The 17,349-nt window shown below is 41.5% G+C and overlaps 1 protein-coding gene across 1 annotated transcript in view; it reads left to right on the forward strand.

Annotated features, from left to right (window-relative positions):
* The first annotated feature begins 23 nt into the window (after window positions 1-23).
* Window positions 24-17,349, forward strand: part of Asah1 (N-acylsphingosine amidohydrolase 1) — a 34,792-nt gene continuing 17,466 nt past the window's right edge. Inside the window, exons 1-2 of the mRNA XM_006996665.4 lie at window positions 24-325; window positions 15,678-15,724. Coding sequence (XP_006996727.2) covers window positions 248-325; window positions 15,678-15,724 — 125 coding nt within the window. The 5' untranslated portion in view covers window positions 24-247. The remainder of the gene's footprint in view (window positions 326-15,677; window positions 15,725-17,349) is intronic.

The following is a 17,349-nucleotide window of genomic DNA, read 5'->3' on the forward strand; positions in this document are numbered from 1 at the left end:
CCCCGCCCCGGGGGGCGTGGCTAAGGCTGGACGAAACCACTGCCCGGAGTGCCGGGGGCGCAGCCCCACTCTGGCCCTGTGCGTGGACTACACTCAGGGGCCCGCGGCTCCTGGCGTGTCCCCCGCCGTGGATGGTGTGGCTCGGGGTAGCTGGTCACGCGTCGGGGGCGCGGCCTGCTCCCGGCCGAGGTGGTCCCCGCGGCGGCTGCAGAGGGAGTCCCTCGGAGCAGCGCCGGCAGCCGGGAAGATGCTGGGCCCGAGTCTCTTCACCTGGGTCCTCCTGGCGGCGACTGTCACCTGCGCCCAGGCCCAGCAAGTGCCGCCGGTGGGTGAGCTCCAGCCGAGGCGCAGATGGGGGTGCAGGTGCAGGCACAGGCGGGGAGGCGGGCGGGGGCGCAGCTGTGGCGGGGCGGTGGAGAGCAAGGGACACACACCTGCTCGCCCGCTGCATCTGGCGGGGACCAAAGGTTTGGAACCGCCGAGCTTGGATGCAAACCCGGGCGGAGTCGCTTTGGTGCCCTCTGGAAAGGGAGCACGTTTTAGGGAAGTTCTAGCCTCCATGAGCGACTGGGTAGGATTCAATCCTTCTCCAGTCTTGGTATTAATATCTGAACTACCAGCTGTAGGCAGAACTCTCTAGAGGAAAAGCTACCGATTGCCCGCTGACTTTGGCATATTCTGCCCGGTTACCAAGTGCTTTCTCCTGAAGAAGCCCACGCAGGAAGCTGTGGATCACATGCAGTCTTTGTGCAGATAGTGGGAACCCCTCCCCGACCCCCCAGCCCCCAGCAAACTGCACTGGCTGTGGCCTTCACGCCCAGTCTTGGAATGCCTGTCCCGTGGTGCTGCGCGACCAAGTCGCAAGGCCACGGGACTTTATTTTTATAAAACCGCAAGGGACAGCGAGGGACTAGCGTGACTCTTGCATTTAATACAATAGGAAGTAGCCCTAGAGTGAAAATCTAGCCAGAGGTCACATCATGATTCACAGAAACATTTCTAAAATTCAGGCTCTTGGCCACAGTCTGACACCGACACTTCATGAATTGCTTTCCCCCCTTTCTTTTCTTTTCTTTTTCTTTTTTTAAAACAAAGTATAGACCTAAGGCTGTTTGTTTTGCTTTGTCTTGGTGCCAGCATATTTGATAACTAGGAACCTGGATGTACCTTTACCCGAGCCAGATGACTTGTAAAAAACGGCAGGACCTCGAAAGTGGGAACAGTAGGAGTTTATTATTCCTAGAAGGAGAAATGCTTTCTGAGTTTAAAAAAAAAAAGAAAGAAAGAAAAGAAAAGGCAGGATATTATCCAGTCACCATAGTAAACACTTAGCAGATAGATGAATGCAGAAAACTGTCCAGAGTAATTCCAGTGACCAAAACATAGTATGTACAAACGATTGAAATATCGTAAGGAAGAACCAAATGTTTGCTCTAGTGCAGATAGAGAATTAATTTTCTGAGCTAGGTTGGGATTGTGAGAAATGTGAACGGATTTGGTATTTCGATAGCCAGTGCCTTTTATCCAAAGATTACCAAAGGGACATAGTAATAGTTGAGCAAATTAGGTTTAGTGTCGAAGTGAAGGATTGAGAAAATCTTTTCAACCAACCATGGGGTTAAACAGCAACAACTTAAAAAAAAAAACTTGTTAGAGAATTTGAACTTAATCCAGGATTTGTCTAGATTGGGTAACAAGTATCATTCTTTCTCTTGGCAGCAGAAGGGTTATATTTTGAGCTACGTGGTGCTCTTTATCAACGTGTAGACAAAATCATGACATAAGCTTGCCTTGTCTCATTTTAATGTCTCTGAGGAACTTAATTCTCTGAGTATGTTTCTGTCCAAGAACAGAGCATAAATTCCCCGGGGTCCTACATGCCTGTCTGGTGTTAACTGATGTTGGTTGGGAACCGCAGAGTAGTTTCATGTACCGGTCGCTGGTTATTATTTTTATTTCTTAATACTTTGTTATTAAGCAAAGATATTTTATTGTTTGTTTCCTTATTTGCTCTTTCAGTACTAGAGTGCTCACCCAGGACCTTGCACACACCAGACAAGCTCTTAACACTGAGCTACATCCCTAGCCCACGAAAAATATTTAGTTGTTTTCAAAATCGAAAAATCAATAGCACTTCAATTGACTTAATAGTTTTACTCAAAACTGTAGGCAGATTTTTCTTTTGGCCGCCGGCACACAAATAATGACACGGAAACTTATTAATTATGAAAGCTTGGCCTTTAGCTTAGGCTTGTCTCAACTAGCTCTTATGACTTAAATTAACCCGTTTATATTAATCTACATTCTGTCACATGGCTTTTTACCTCTCTTCCATCTTGCACCTCCTGTTTCCTCTCAGTCTGTTGACTTCACCCTCCTTGATTCCTCCTCCTCTTCCTTTCTCTCCCCGGAAGTCCCACCTATATCTCCTGCCTGGCTATTGTCCATTGAGCTTTTTATTACACCAACCACAGCAATACACCTTCACACAGTGTACAAATATCCCACAACATTTCCCCCTTTCTAAACAAAAAGGGAAAGTTTTTAACTCTAACATGGTAAAACTATATATAACAAGAACAATTATCAGGCAAGAAGTACACTCACAATGTCCAGTCCATTTGTATTTGGCAAATTCAGAGAAAATACTGTATTATCTAGCCTATCATAGTGAGTCCAAAGTTTTATACCTAAACTATTTTCTATTCTATCTTTTTAGACCTTAAAACATCTTCTTAGATAAACAATGTAAGCTTTTATGTTTCTCAACATTATAAACTTTACATCTCTTATGTAAGTTGGTTTTTTTTTTTTTTTTCTGAATTTTGTAATAAGGAATACTGTAACTCTAACTGTCTGGTCTTCTACTCCATCAAAGACTAGAGAAGGATCTATTACCTGAGTAAACAGGGAGTGCAGAATAAGCAACTTCCAAAATTATAGACATGACAGAGACAGCTGGCTGCCTGGATAGTCATACAAGGTTCCTCTGTAACATTGGGGCATCCATCTTTGGCCTATAGGCCTAGACTACCTGACAGACTTTTCTGTGAAGCAGGAATTTTGAAGGACTGTCCTACTTTATCTTGGCAAAGTTCAGTAGTCGCTTTCTTTTATGTCCCGCTTGTCCAGTTTGTAGAGCGTACTGTCAGTAGTCAAGGCCAGGGCAGTTGTTTTTTTTTTTTTTTTTTTTTTACCTAAATGGCTAGCTTTGCCACAATAAAAGGAAACTCCATATGGAGGTTCTTTGATGCTCATCATCCTTTTTTCAATTATATTGGTGCTGCCAGGAACAAACATGTCTTACTGTCATGAAAAACCTTGTGTTATTAAAACATTTTAAATGACATAATCTGTAGGTCTTTGAAGTGTTTGAAGACTGTCTATCTAAAATATATTTCTGTATGGTCTTGAAAATATACCTAACGTGACTGCAATTGTTAGAGATGACTAACTATTAGCTTGGTTTCTTAATTATCCTAAATGGTTTATAATAATACCTTTTAAGGATTAGAACTTTACATTACATTTTTAAATGAGCTGCATATGTACAATACCTTAAACAAGAGTAGAAAAAAGGAGTATTAATATACAAAATCCATACTAATATAAAATATTTGACACTAGTGGGTGTTCAAAAGTAGATTCAACAATCCAACCTTTTATCCCAGCATTCTCTATCTCCCTTTTTTCCCTCTATAAAGAGATCCCTAAATCTACTCTCCTTTGTTCACCTTTTTTCCTGACCATTAACAATAACAACTTATATCCAATACCTCGAAATGATGACAAACATCCATACTCACCAAATGACCAAAACCCACCCACCCTACCTCTTGGGAATGTGGGTGTCATGTTCTTTAGACTGCTGCCTGTTGTCTAGGAGTGACAGCATCTTTAGGAGACCCTGAGAAAATTGAGATAATGGTCAAGCCCTGGGAGAGCTAGCTTTTGTCCAGTCTCAGTGCGATGGGAAAGTGCAGGGCTTATCTTAAGTTCTGACTGGATAGTCTGAGGCTGGACCATCTCAGCTAGCAGCTTTGAAGTTGTTCTAGATGTAGAATTTTGAGGAAACTGCAACAGAGGCATTCTGAGATTACCTGGGCTACTTGTCTTTATTGATGCCTGGTCCTTTTTTTTTTATCTGAAAGCACACGAACATTTAAAGGTAACATATATATCTATATTAACACAAGTATGGAATGTGTGGTGTGTACAAATCAGCTAAAGATAATTTTTTGTTTTATGTTTGAGCAGGCAAAAGGCATCTGCCAACGTATAAGTCCATTTGGACTGTGTAACTAAACCACTGTCTGTGTCATATGAAAGGATGACATGTAATAATAATTCATGGGAACTCTGTAGCCAGCACGATTTATCATGTCTCATCCAGTCTCAGAGATGTTCCCATGTAGAGGGATCAGCATATAGGTAACCTGTCTTGTAGTCTTTCTTGGTTTCTTTCTTTCTTTCTTTCTTTCTTTCTTTCTTTCTTTTTTTTTTTTTAATGTCTGTAGTCAAGTTTTTCAGGAGGTCTCCCCCAGTCAAATCTGATCTTCATTAATTTTGAAAAGAACCATAACTTTTTGTTTCCTGTGAGAACAAAGCCATAACCTCTCCACCAACGCAACATACTTTTTGGCTTCCATTCTGTAGTGAAGACATTCTTAAAATATATATGTTGGCTTAATTTAGCAGTTTCTATAATCCAGTGGTTCTCAGCAGCTATTTTTTTTTTTTTGTACACTAGCATTTAAAAAATTCAAAGTCAACAAAGCACCATACAGGATCTAGATGCCCTGTGTCTTTCCCATCTTTATGTGGCTTTTTCCTATTATGTTACTTTAAAGACTTTATTATTTTTTAACTATTTATTTTTTTTTATAACTTTCTATACCCATTTTTTTTTCTTTAGTATCTCAGCACATTTTAAAGTATACTGTATCTCTTCAGACGTTTTCTCAGTCTAGACCTGATTTTCTATGTGTCTACAGTGTTCTCTGACCGAGTGAGCCAAACCTTAAACTGCTAAGCAGCAGCTAAGCTGTCTGCACATGGCTCCATTTAACACATGGCCTGGCAGCTGGTTCTGCTCCCTTTTGGTTGGTGAGAGTGGAGCCTCATGCCTGCAGGTCCCGGCCTAGAGCTGGTCTTATCCACCCAAGCTCTGGGAAGTTTCTGGGTCCACGCTGCAGTAGGCATTTCTGCCTAGTCTTCTGCCACCGGATAGTGTGCTGCTAGGTGCTCATAAATGCCATTCAAGTGCTTGGTAGCAGGGCCTCTTAAAAGAGCTGTGCCCATGTATGCTGCAAGCACAGAGCCTACTTGGAACTTTTTTTCCCCCAGTTTTCTCAGGCCCTATGTGGATTTACATGCCCCACATTGGGTGCCAACTGTAGGTGGATTTTTATTTTAGCTGCCAGCTCACAAATAACGACACAGAGATGTCTTATTAATTTTCAAAGTTTGGCCTTTAGCTTAGGCTTGTCTCAACTAGCTCTTATAACTTAAATTAACCTGTTTATTTCATCTACATCTGTCACATGGCATTACCTCTTTTTCATCTTGTACCTCCTGTTTCCTCTCTGTCTGTCTGGTGACTCCACCCTCTAGATTCCTTCTCCTTTTCTTTTCTCTTCCTGGAAGTTCTGCCTATACTTCCTGCCTAGCTATTGGCCATTGAGATTTTTATTACACCAATCACCACAATACACCTTCACACAGTGTACAAATATCCCACAATGCAGAATAATGAATATCAAAATTTAGTCAGTCTACTGGGATCTGATTGGAGAAGTGTTTTCACAGGTCTTCTGTGTATAAGAAAAATAAGTGTAAAACAAAAATCAGTAATTTTCCTTGTAGTCTGGTTTATGGCCATTTTATTATTGAACTGTTCCTCATTAAAATAAGAAAAAGACAGGTGTTATGTGGAGGGGACTTATTTTGTTTTAAAATCTTCACTTACAGATTAAAAATTGGGAGCTTTTTGTGATGAGGCACTATTAAAAAATTTCACTGGTCTTGAAGATATTGGGGCCCAGTTTTCAAAAGGCCCTTCAGAGCTGCCTGGAAGATTGATAACTTTATTCTCTGACAGAATGGGAGGCAGTTGCTTTTCAGGTTTTGTTGTCTTGTTTGTCTAGTTTGAATCATTATATAAATGATAAACTATATATTAGAGTCTAGCCAAATGTATTTTGGCTGGTCACTAATATATTTCAAAAATGACTAAATATATTTCAAAACATGTGAATATGGACGAGGGCTAGTTTTAAAAGACAAATGAGTTATTTGGTTTGGAACATCAGCTGGGCTTTTTAAAAGTTTTGTGTTTGAGGCTTTTTTCAGTATAGGTAACTGAAGGTCATCTTAAGTTATTCTTCACCATTGCATCTATGAAGAGTCCACTAAGATGTGATGAGCCGAGCAGTGGTGGCACACGCCTTTAATCCCAGCACTCGGGAGAATAAAAGGGCATGTTTCTTAACAAACATAATTCAGATGAAGAGAAACATGGTTGCTGTCATGTCTTCTGGGCTTTAACTGAATGCACCCTAGTAAGCTACTGATATTTAAATAAACAGTAGATGAATCAACCACTTAAGAGGGCAGTAGCCTAGTTTATCATGTTGGCTGACTCAATGCCAGTGTTCAGGAAGGACTCTGGCAGAGCACTAAGAGAACAAATTATACCTGTGTATTCTTTCCTTTGTAGGACAATAACGTGGACAAAACCATCTAGGGCTTAAGAGATTAATAGAAGCTTTGTGATCATCATTGCTAATGCCAACAGTTTCACCACACACATGAAATTGTAGCTCATTTTAGCAATTCATTACACAATCCTATGCTCACTGTCGTACATCTTCCAGATCTGCTCGGATTTATTGCTGAGAGCAGTCATTTCTCTCACTCCAGTTCGTTTCCTTCTAATCACTCCTCACCCTGCTGTCATTTATTTTCTGTCCCTGTACTACGCAGAATAAGATGACCAATAACCTCTAGTCGCCAAGCAGATGGGCATTTCATCCTCAATGGTATTTACAAGAGGTAACCCGTCTCCTCCCCTCTCCTTGCCTGTCCTGTCACACTAAACTCTCCCATTTGGGCTGCTGCGTTAACTTTGCTGGGCTCTTCTTTACTTGACACACATGGGAAAGCTCACTAGGCTTTTGACTATTTCTCCTTTTCTCATTTATACTCTGTAGAAGAGCTTGTCTGCTCCAGTGGATTCAAATGTTCTTATTATTCCTAGACCCCCATATCCTGGCTCTTCTTCTAGACGTCTCTCTAGCTATTTCCATCAGATCATGTGTGTGTGTGTGTGTGTGTGTGTGTGTGTTTTGAGATAAGGTTTCTCTGTGCAGACCTGGCTATTCTGGATCTTGCTCTGTACACCAGTCTGGTCTCAAACTCAGATCCACCCGTCTCTGCCTCCTGAGTGCTGGGATTAAAGGTGTGTGCCACCACCACCCAGCTGTTTTTCAGTTCTTACCACTTGGGCAGGTCAGCTTAATTCCTAAAGACCTGACTGCCCACTTTCAGTTTCCCTCACAGATGTCCAATAAGAGATATATGCCTGTAATTTGATTTTTATATTAGCTTTAGATCCTATGGCATGCAAATATAATGAGGAAGGGATGGTATGTTTCACTATTTATTTGCTTAATTTGGTCTGGTTATCATGAAAAGATCTGGACTATATGCAGTTTATTCTCTGTTAGGAATCAAACTGAAGCAGTGTGTGTGTGTGTGTGTGTGTGTGTGTGTGTGTGTGTGTGTGTGTGTGTGTGTGTGTGTGTGTCACTCCTCTGTGTGCACATATGGAGGCCAAAGGGTAACATTATGCCTCATCTATATTGTTCTCTACCTTATTTGAAACAAGTTCTTACCCTGAACCATTTTAGCTGTATTGGCTGGCCAGGAAGTCCTTAGGTCTATCCCGCTTCTATGTACCCTCGGCTCTGGGTGTGTGCCACCAATGCCTGGTTTTCTTTGTGTGAGCTGGAGATTTAAACACAGCACTCATGCTTGAGCAGCAAGCACTTTATCCACTCCCTGAGCTGTCTTCCCAATCCTGGGAGCACTGATGTTATTGTTATGCTGTAGGTAGCTGTGGTAGAGCAGGGGAAGCCCTGGGCTCTGATCTGTCACCAGTGTGTCATGGCTAGTGGAGCTGAGCCCAGCACTCTGAACATGACTGTACAGTCCCCAGTCATCTGAAATTGAGTGAAAGGGCAGAAATGGGATGTTTGTAAATCGAGTCGGATTTCTTAATACTTATTTTTATTTATGTGTTTGTATGAGTGTGTGCCATATAAGAGAGGATGCCCTCAGGAGCCAGAAGAGGGCCTCAGATTCCCTGGAGGTACAGCTACAGGTGGTTGTGAGCCATCTAACATGGGTCCTGGGAACTAAATGTGGGTCTTTTACAAGAGCATTGTTCATGCTTAACTCCTGAGCCATCTAGCTCTCAGGTCCACTAACTAAAAGTATGGATATTTAGAAGAATTTTATGTTGCTCATGTTAATATAAATCAGAATTGCATTTATAAAGTTAGTAATTATTCACCTTATTAAAAGAATAGCTTTTATTTTTATTTGATTATTTTATGTGTATGGGTAGTTTGTCTGCATATATGTCTGTGTACCACATGTGTGCAGTGCCCAAAGAAGCCAGAAGAGGGTGTCAGATCTCCTGGAACTGGAGTTACGGATGGTTGTGAGCTACCATGTGGGTGCTGGAAAGTTGGGTCCTCTAGAAAAGCAGCCAGTGCTCTTCACTACTGAGCCCTCCCTCTAGCCCCCACTAAATGATGTTTTGAAAATTTGTATTTGTAGTTGAAGACTTTCTTTAATAGAGTACTACTTTTATGGTGACCATCCTAAAGTTTATTAAACAAGGACTAGGCTCTCTCTGTGTCTCTCTGTGTCTCTCTGTCTCTTTGTCTCTGTGTGTGTGTGTGTGTGTGTGTGTGTGTGTGTGTACACATGTTTGTGTGTTTAAATGCAAGCACATACATGCCACCACTCATGTGGAGGCCAGAGGACAGCCTTGGTTGTTGGTCTTCGCCTTACACCTTGTTTGAGACAGGGTCATTTTATTTTCATATGCCTTGCTAGCAGCTCGCCAGCTTCTGAGCATTCTCCCGTCTTTGTCTCCCATCTCCCTGTAGGAGTGCTGGGGTTACTGCCTCTTGTCCTCGGTGCTATGCTTTTATAGGGTTCTCAGAATTCTTACTCAGGTCCATAAAGTTATTTTTCCCAGCTGGTACTTTTATTCACTGAGGTATCTCCCAGGCTCCCCTTCCTTCTTTCTGTTATTTGAGACAGGGACTTAAATAGCCAGCTGGCTTTGAACTCAGTATGTGCCGAAGATGACCTTGAACCCATGATCTTCCTGCCTAGGACTCCCAAATGCTGGGAGTACTGGGTGCACCATCTTGCCATGCTTGCGGGAGCTTTTATTGCTTTACAATAACTTCAGATAACGATAGTTTCAAACATCTAAAAATGTCAGAATAATTCTCTGAAAATTCCCCATATAATATAAAATAAAACCACACAAGTCAAAGAATTAATATTTGGAAATATATATCAGATGTACATGGGTAAAGAGAGTGGGATAACATGGACAGGCTTATGAAAAGTTAGTCTCCCGGCCCATTCCTTCTCCAGTCCACTCCTGAGAACAGCCACCTTCAGTCGTTTCTTAGCTGACCAGGTAATTACCTGCTCAGTATCAGTTCATCCAGAGCAGGTGTCTCCTGGCACACTAAGTTTTTACAGCTGAGCTTCTTTGATTGCTTGCAGCTGTGATATGTGGGGCACTACAAATTAATAAGTTATCTTTATACATATTGATACTGATGATGTGGTTGTACTATATATGGCAGAATTAATTAGGTCCAGGTGTCGCCTATCTCGTACGCAATGATGGATAAAGAGCTTATTTTAAACGCCCTTCCCACTGTCTCTGCTCTTCTGATTGCTTTGTGGAGATAGCGCTCATGCAATACAGTTCACCATTAAAAATATACAGTTAGGAGGACTGAGGCAATGGCTCAGTGGGTAAGCACTTGCCATGCAACTGTGAGGACCTGTTGCGGAATATTACTTTGGCATGTAAAGGTGTGTTGCACTTGTTTATGTTGCATTTGTTTAACTAGGCAAAGATGTGTTACATTTGTTTATGCTGCATTTGTTACATTATGTAAGGATGTGTTGTTGTTTTACCTTGCCTGCCTAAGGCACCTGATTGGTCCAATAAAAAGCTGAATGGCCAATAGCTAGGCAGTAGAGGGATAGGCGGGGCTGGCGGGCAGAGGAAATAAATAGGAGGAGGAATTTAGGCTCAAAGAGGACAGAAGGGGAGAGAACAAGTGAGAAACAGAAGGAGACTCCCAGGGCCAGACAGACAGACACAGAGTAGGACATACAGATGAAAGAAGGGTAAAAATCCCCTAGGTAATACGTAGATGAAGAGAAACAGGTTGAATTAAGTTATAAGAGCTAGCAAGAAACGAAGCTACAATAAGGCCGTTCATAACTAACAAGAAATCTCCATGTCTTTACTTGGGAGCTGGTTGGCTGCTCAAAGAAAGCCTGCTACAAAGACCAGAGTTCAAGACTCCAGAAATCCATGTAAATGCCAATTGGGTGAGATAACCAGCCTGCAGTTCTTAGGCTCAGAAGGTGGAGAAAAGGGATCCCCAGAGCAAGCTGGCCAGCAAGATTAGCTATATCTGTGAACTCTGAGTTTGATTAATAGCCCTGACTCAGTCAATAGGTGGAAGAGCAATGAGTGTGATTCCAGACATCTGCCTCAGGCCTCTACATGTGCCAGTTGTGACCATGTCCTCCCACAATCCCATCAGGGTAGAGACAGGAGGATTGCTGGGGATGGCTAACCAAGCCAGCCTAGCCAAAACACAGATTTCCAGGTTCATTAAAAAAGACCTTTTCTCAAAAGAATAAGGCAGAGGGTGATAGGGCAGGACACATAGTATCCTCCTCTGGCCTTCATAGTAGATGTGTGTGTGTGTGTGTGTGTGTGTGTGTGTGTGTGTGTGTGTGTGTGTGTGTGTGATGCACAGATGCACATGTGTGTATTACACACACTCACACACACTAAAATAGCTTCAGCATCGTCACAGAATTGTGCAGTCATTGTTGCCGTTTAGTTTAGGACAGTTTACCCCCCAAGAGGGAACCCTCCTCATTTACCCATTAGTTTCCAACTCCCAGGCCTAAGCAACCTCACTATGGATTTGCCTGTTCTGTATATTTCAGAGGGCACTATACAGTGTATGGTCCTTTGTGACTGGCATCTACTACATGGGATAGTTGTTTATGGCTCATCCTTCTTGTAGCATGTATCAGTTCTTCATTTCTTCTTGCCAAATAATATTCCATCCTAAGACATACCTCATTTTGTTTGTCTGTCCTGCAGTTGCTGGATATTTGGGCTCTCCCACTTTTTGGCTGGTATGAGTAAATTCCTGTAGATATCACAAACATGTTTTTGTGGGAGCTTATGTCTTCTTATCTCTTGGGATAGACTTGGAATCAGGATTGCTGGTTTTTATGGCACTGTTTACCTGACTGAGGAACCACCAGATGGTTTGGTAAAGCAGCTGCTGTTTGTATCTTGCTCTCAGCCTGAGTGATCCCGGTTTCTTCATGCCCTTAGCAACATGTGCTGTTACTGTTTCTCATCACAGTAGGCGGAGAAGATGCTGGGCGTCTCTTCTGTGCTTATGGGCCATTTGCATATCCTGGAAAAAAATGTCTACTCGGATCTTTTGTCTGTTTTAAAAATTAAGCTGCCTTTTTATTACTAAGTTGTAAGATATTTTTAATGTTATAGGTGTATATTGTTAGCTATACAATATGCAGCATTGTAAATATGGACTTACTTCTGGACTTCTGGTTCTATTCCATTGTTTTATGTATTTATACCCATGATAGCACCCACTGTCAGCCAGTGTGGTCAAGACTTATTGTTAATATGATTGCCCTAAGATTTCCACTTTCTTGTTTAAGTGAGGGAAGATCATATAGTAACTTACACTTACACTTACTATTGTAGGAAATTTTTAGCTTCATTTTAATTAATGTTTTTAGCAAGCCCACAAAATAATAGGTTTCCTTATGACATTTTCGTGCATGTGTAGCATTCTTCTTTTCTCGTGTTTGTGCCCCAGTACCTTCCCTTGTCTCCCTTCTTCCTTCCACTGGTCCCTTTGTACCCCCAAAGAGTCCCCTTCTGCTTTCATGGTGTGTGTGTGTGTGTGTGGTAGTGGGGGTCAACGAGACTCATGATACCTACCTTTCTCTTTCCCCTTCCATCTCCTGTGCCCCCCTCCTCCTGCAGACCCCTTCCCTTCCCACATAGTCCCATTTCTTATAGGGAGTTTTAAAACCGAGTCCTCCAACTTGGTTCTTTTCCAAGATTATTTTAGCCATTCTTACTGCTGAAGCCTGTGGATTGATTTTAGGAATCTGGCCACATTAACAGAATTAAGTCTTTCACCCCATGAACCTGACAGCTTTTATTTACCTATGTTATCTTTAATTTTGTTGGGCAGTGTTTTGTAGTTTTAGATGTACAGGTTTTGAATTTCCTTGGCGAGGTTTATTTCTAAATACTCTCTTGTTTTGTGTTTGTGTTTGAGATAGTCTCCCTTATAGCTCAGACTGGCTTGAGCTTATGATCCTCCTGCCTCAGCATGCAGTAATGGAATGGGACTGTACATGTGTACTTTGTCCATAGACATTCCTTAGATTTTTTGTAAATGGGATAGTTTTCCCTTATTTTAGCTTTTCACTCTATAGATATATGATTGCTAATTTGGTAGATCGATCTGGAGTCTTGAAGACTTATGCTTAATATTTCTAGTAAGTTTTAATGGATTCCTTTGGAGTTTTGTATTCAACATTAAACATTACCTCTTTTCCATTTCAGATGCTCTTTTCTTGCCTTATTGCCTTGGCTAGCATCCCAGACATCATTGTCTCCCCTGGGTTCTTCTCCTTCCTTTTTCAGTTCTACTTTTTTGTTTTGTTTTTACTCTTGCTTAGTAAATTTTGATAGAATCATTGCAATGGTAATAATACCCCCTTCCAAACGTTGTTACCTGTTTCATTTTAGAACAGTGAAAATGGAAATGGTAAACTGTTTTACTTGTCAGTATTGGTCATTGTCCAGTATGCCTTGATTTTATTTATTTACCTATAGTTCTGAAGTCCTCTACCAGTTGTCCAAAATCATGCAGTTTTGTTTGTTTGTAGCATTATTGGTATTGAACCCAGAGCTAAATAAGCATGCTACTGCCACTGCTCTATATCCCCAGCAACTCTTGAGTTTTATTCATATTTATTTTGTACCTTACCTTTGTAGGCTTGTCCCCTGGAATTTATAATTGGTTTCTTCCTTTTTCTTATGCTAAAAGAACCCAAGCTAATGTCACCCCTGTATCCCCTCTATGTTTTGAGGTTCCTGGTTTGTTTTCTTAACATATATTTTTATTCTTCCTAAAAATCTACTGAATTCCTGTTGGAATTATCACCAGGTTAATATTTGCACCATTTATTTCTCAATGCCATTTTTACATGTCCCATACATACACACTAACAATAAATAAATGTAATAAAGAAATTTCTGAGCAAAAAAAGTTTATTTAGGAACATTTATAAAATTTTTAAAAAATTCAGGGTGTCACTGGGCATGGGGGTGCATGCCTTCAGTCCTAGCATTTAGAGATAGGAGAAGCTCCATGAGTTCAAGGCCACCCTGGTCTCCATAGTGAGCTACAGACTAGCTATGGCCACACCATCAGATCCTGTTTCAAACAAACTGTGTTGTATTGAACTAAAGTTATAGTTGTTACTTACGTTTTCACTGTCAGCCCTGTAGACTGTGAGCCTCACCTGGACATAGTCATCAGAGTTTCCGTGAACTTTTGCTAGACACTGAAGCAGGGAGCCTGGCATTTCAACACGACAGCACCTAACAGCTGGGTAACACTAAAGTGTTTTCTTTTTTACGGTCCAAGCTGAGGTTGAGGCATTTTTGAGCAAGAACTTTTTACGATCAGTAGTATTTAACACAAACTACTTTTTGCTATAGACTTCATATTATGTGTTAAGGAGTTCACTTGCAACATGCTTAAACAAGAAACCTCTCCAATGGTAAGGCCATTTTGTCAAGAGTGAAATGACTCTAACTGCTCGCCATGCTATCAACAGTTAATTTTGAGATTTCCATTCCTACACAAGAGTTCAGCAGATAGTCTGAGCTCCCCATATAATTTCAGTAGCTTCCTCCCTACTCGACCTCTTCTTAGTGCAGATTTGTGCTTTTTATTTTACTTTAACAGTATTAGGTCACTGGAGGTGAGGAGATAAACATACTTGCTACATGGAAGAAGTAACAAGAGTCATAAATCTACATGAACTTCTTTTGCCTGATTTTGTGTTAGGAGAAAATTCAGTTTTGCCACTGAGTGTCAACAGTTACCCCTGAAGCCGTCTTATTCATTCCTTGCCTCCAGCAGTGACCTCAATGTTGGGACTGCCTTCCTATCGGGGAACACAGTATGGCATTGAGAAGACACAGCCAATTATAGCACGATGTGGTATTGAGGTGGAGATGTGCACAAATACGGAATATCTAGTAGGAGATGACTGTGTTTATACCGGAGGGAGATGAGACTTCACAGAGAGAGGTGGTGGGGAAGCGGGGGAAGGAAGCATCTGGATTGTGTTTTAGAAGTTCCCCGGGTCAGGGAGTGGGCATCCTGGGCAGAGGACACAGGGCATGTGCAGAATGGAAGCGTGGGAGGTTTCGGAAGTGTTTGCTTGTACCCGTGCTCTTCGGAGGTGTGTCCGGAACAAGACTAGGATGGTAGGTTGTGGCCAGATCATTAAATACTGTATGCATTGTGTCCTGCAAATCTGGTTTGAGATGCAAATCTCAGGTCAAGATACAATAGAGTTGCCTCAAAGATTGAGGTAAAGCTACATCCTATTAAGCCATTGACATGCTATCCCAACACATAGAAATATTTTCCATCTCCTTTTCTACATTTCTTTACTCAATATAATCATTTTAAAAAGCCAGATTATAATACCTAGTCTTTGTGTAAACTGAATTGAAACATGAATGGTTTGGGGGATTTGAGAGGCGAGACTTTTATCTTTAAAGTGATTGAATGCTGGTCCTGGAAGGATAGTACAGAAGCTAAGAGTGCATACTGCTCTCACAGAAGATCTGGATTCAGTTCTCAGTACCACGTGGTGGCTCACAACCAACGATAGCTCCAGTTCCAGGCCATTCCGACACCTTCTGGTATCAGGTACCAGGCACGCATGTGGTGCACATGCGCAAAATGCCTATATATAAAATAAAAACCTATAAATCTTTTTAAAAAAGGTATTGAATTCCAAGTGTTGTGGTGCATTCCTGTAATCTCAGTGCTCAGTCAGTTCAGGCAGGAGGATTATGAATTTGAGGTAAGCATGAGGGAGCTACATAATAATAAATCTCAAACAAAGATAGTGAAATGGTCTAAAAAGATGGTTTTGTTTTAGTAAATAATACTTTTTAAAAGGTTGCTTCAACTGGTAAGCATTTGTAATTTTCTAAAATGTTCATTTCCTTTGTTTTTTAGTGGACAGAAGATTGCAGAAAATCAACTTATCCTCCTTCTGGACCAACGTAAGTGACCTCAGATGATCAAACCATTGTCCTGTGCACAGATCCTGTAATGATCTCTGTACGGATCTGTAAAGATCTGTAATGATTTTCTAGAAATAACAGTAGTAAAGGAAACCTAAGCCGTGTCTTCCACCTGGAGACAAGGTTTGGTTTCCTCTTGTGTATGACTCAGGCAGATATGAAGATAATATGATTAAAATGTCCATTTCCTGTCCATGAACCTAATAGGAAAGCGAAGTATTCCTGCCCTCACAAAACTACTCTATGTCCTAGCAAGCATTTTTCTGCTAACGAATGGAGGCATGTATACCCCCTGAGCTCCATATATTCTGTGGTGCCTGGGTGAAAGCCCTCAGACTGCATTGAAAGAGTCAAGAAATAAATCCTGACTTGATAAAGCTTTCAGGCAAAACAAGATTAAAAAAACCTGTAAGACAAGGACAGAAGCCATGTTTTATTTTAGTCTAACTTTTTTTTAGTTTACATTTTTGTCTTTCCAGATCTTAGTGATGAAATGAGCCTGAGGAACAGGCAAGTATAGGCGAGGGGCATGGAGGGAACAGGATGTGGGATGAAGGAACAGTGTAGGGAGTGGTCCTTCTCTCCTGATGCGGCAGACTGCTGGAGGGGGGAATGGGTAAGCAGAGTACAACTCAGACTTTCAGTTTTTGTAACATTATAAGGGCTAACCGGCCCCTTTCCTAGATTGTACTCTGTCGCAGTATCCTTGGGACACTGGAGTGTCACCCTGTGTCCACCCTTCTAAGCATTTCTGCTGCTCATGAAGTCCTTAGTATCTGTGTGTCTTGTTTGTCCTTGAGGGTGTTCTGTCCTTTGAATTAGATTGCAAACCAACCGTGAGCCTCGTTGGCGGGTGTGATTATGGAATGTTCTGGGCATAGGGAATGCCCTTCAAAGGATGAAATGTTGGTAGTAAAGTGGAAGAATACTCTAAGGTCATTACTGCTGATGGAGCATCAGTTACTGTTGGCTGAGAGGAACTGTGATAACCCACCTTGCCTGCATTCACCCACCTTTATGAAAAGATTTGAGTAACCAGCTGCAGTATTATTCTCCAGCCAGTGCTGTTCCTGCTCACCCCAGGGAAGGTCTTTTTTTTCCATCATGACTGGTGCCATCTTGGCCTTCATTGCCTTCCTGATTGTGTCTCTTGACTGGTCTTACTGCCCAATTCACTGAACAATTGAGCGAGTAATTTCTATACTAAGGGCTTTTTTTTTTAATCTACCCTCTTTTGAATGTGTTTTACATATAACTGGGGATAGATTTTGTTTTTACAAACTATAAACCTTTCCCGATTAGACATAACACAACTTGTTACCGTGTGTGTGTGTGTGTGTGTGTGTGTGTGTGTGTGTGTGTGTGTGTGTGTGTTACATCCATACCTATATGCTGTGTGTATTTTCTCTCCTGGCTTGCTGTTTGCTATTTCTGCTGTATTTTGTCCAGTTTCACTGTCCCACCCTTCAACACTGAAATCCTCTGCCCTTTTCTTAACCTTTCTTTTCTGAACTGTACACCAATAGCTCTTGGCATTTGGGAGCTAAGGATGACATTCACGTACCTTTAATTGATGAGTGTCTTCGTAGTCCTGTGAGATCATC

The sequence above is a fragment of the Peromyscus maniculatus genome, chromosome 17 (genome assembly GCF_049852395.1).
Source record: "Peromyscus maniculatus bairdii isolate BWxNUB_F1_BW_parent chromosome 17, HU_Pman_BW_mat_3.1, whole genome shotgun sequence".
Taxonomy (NCBI): Eukaryota; Metazoa; Chordata; class Mammalia; order Rodentia; family Cricetidae; genus Peromyscus; species Peromyscus maniculatus.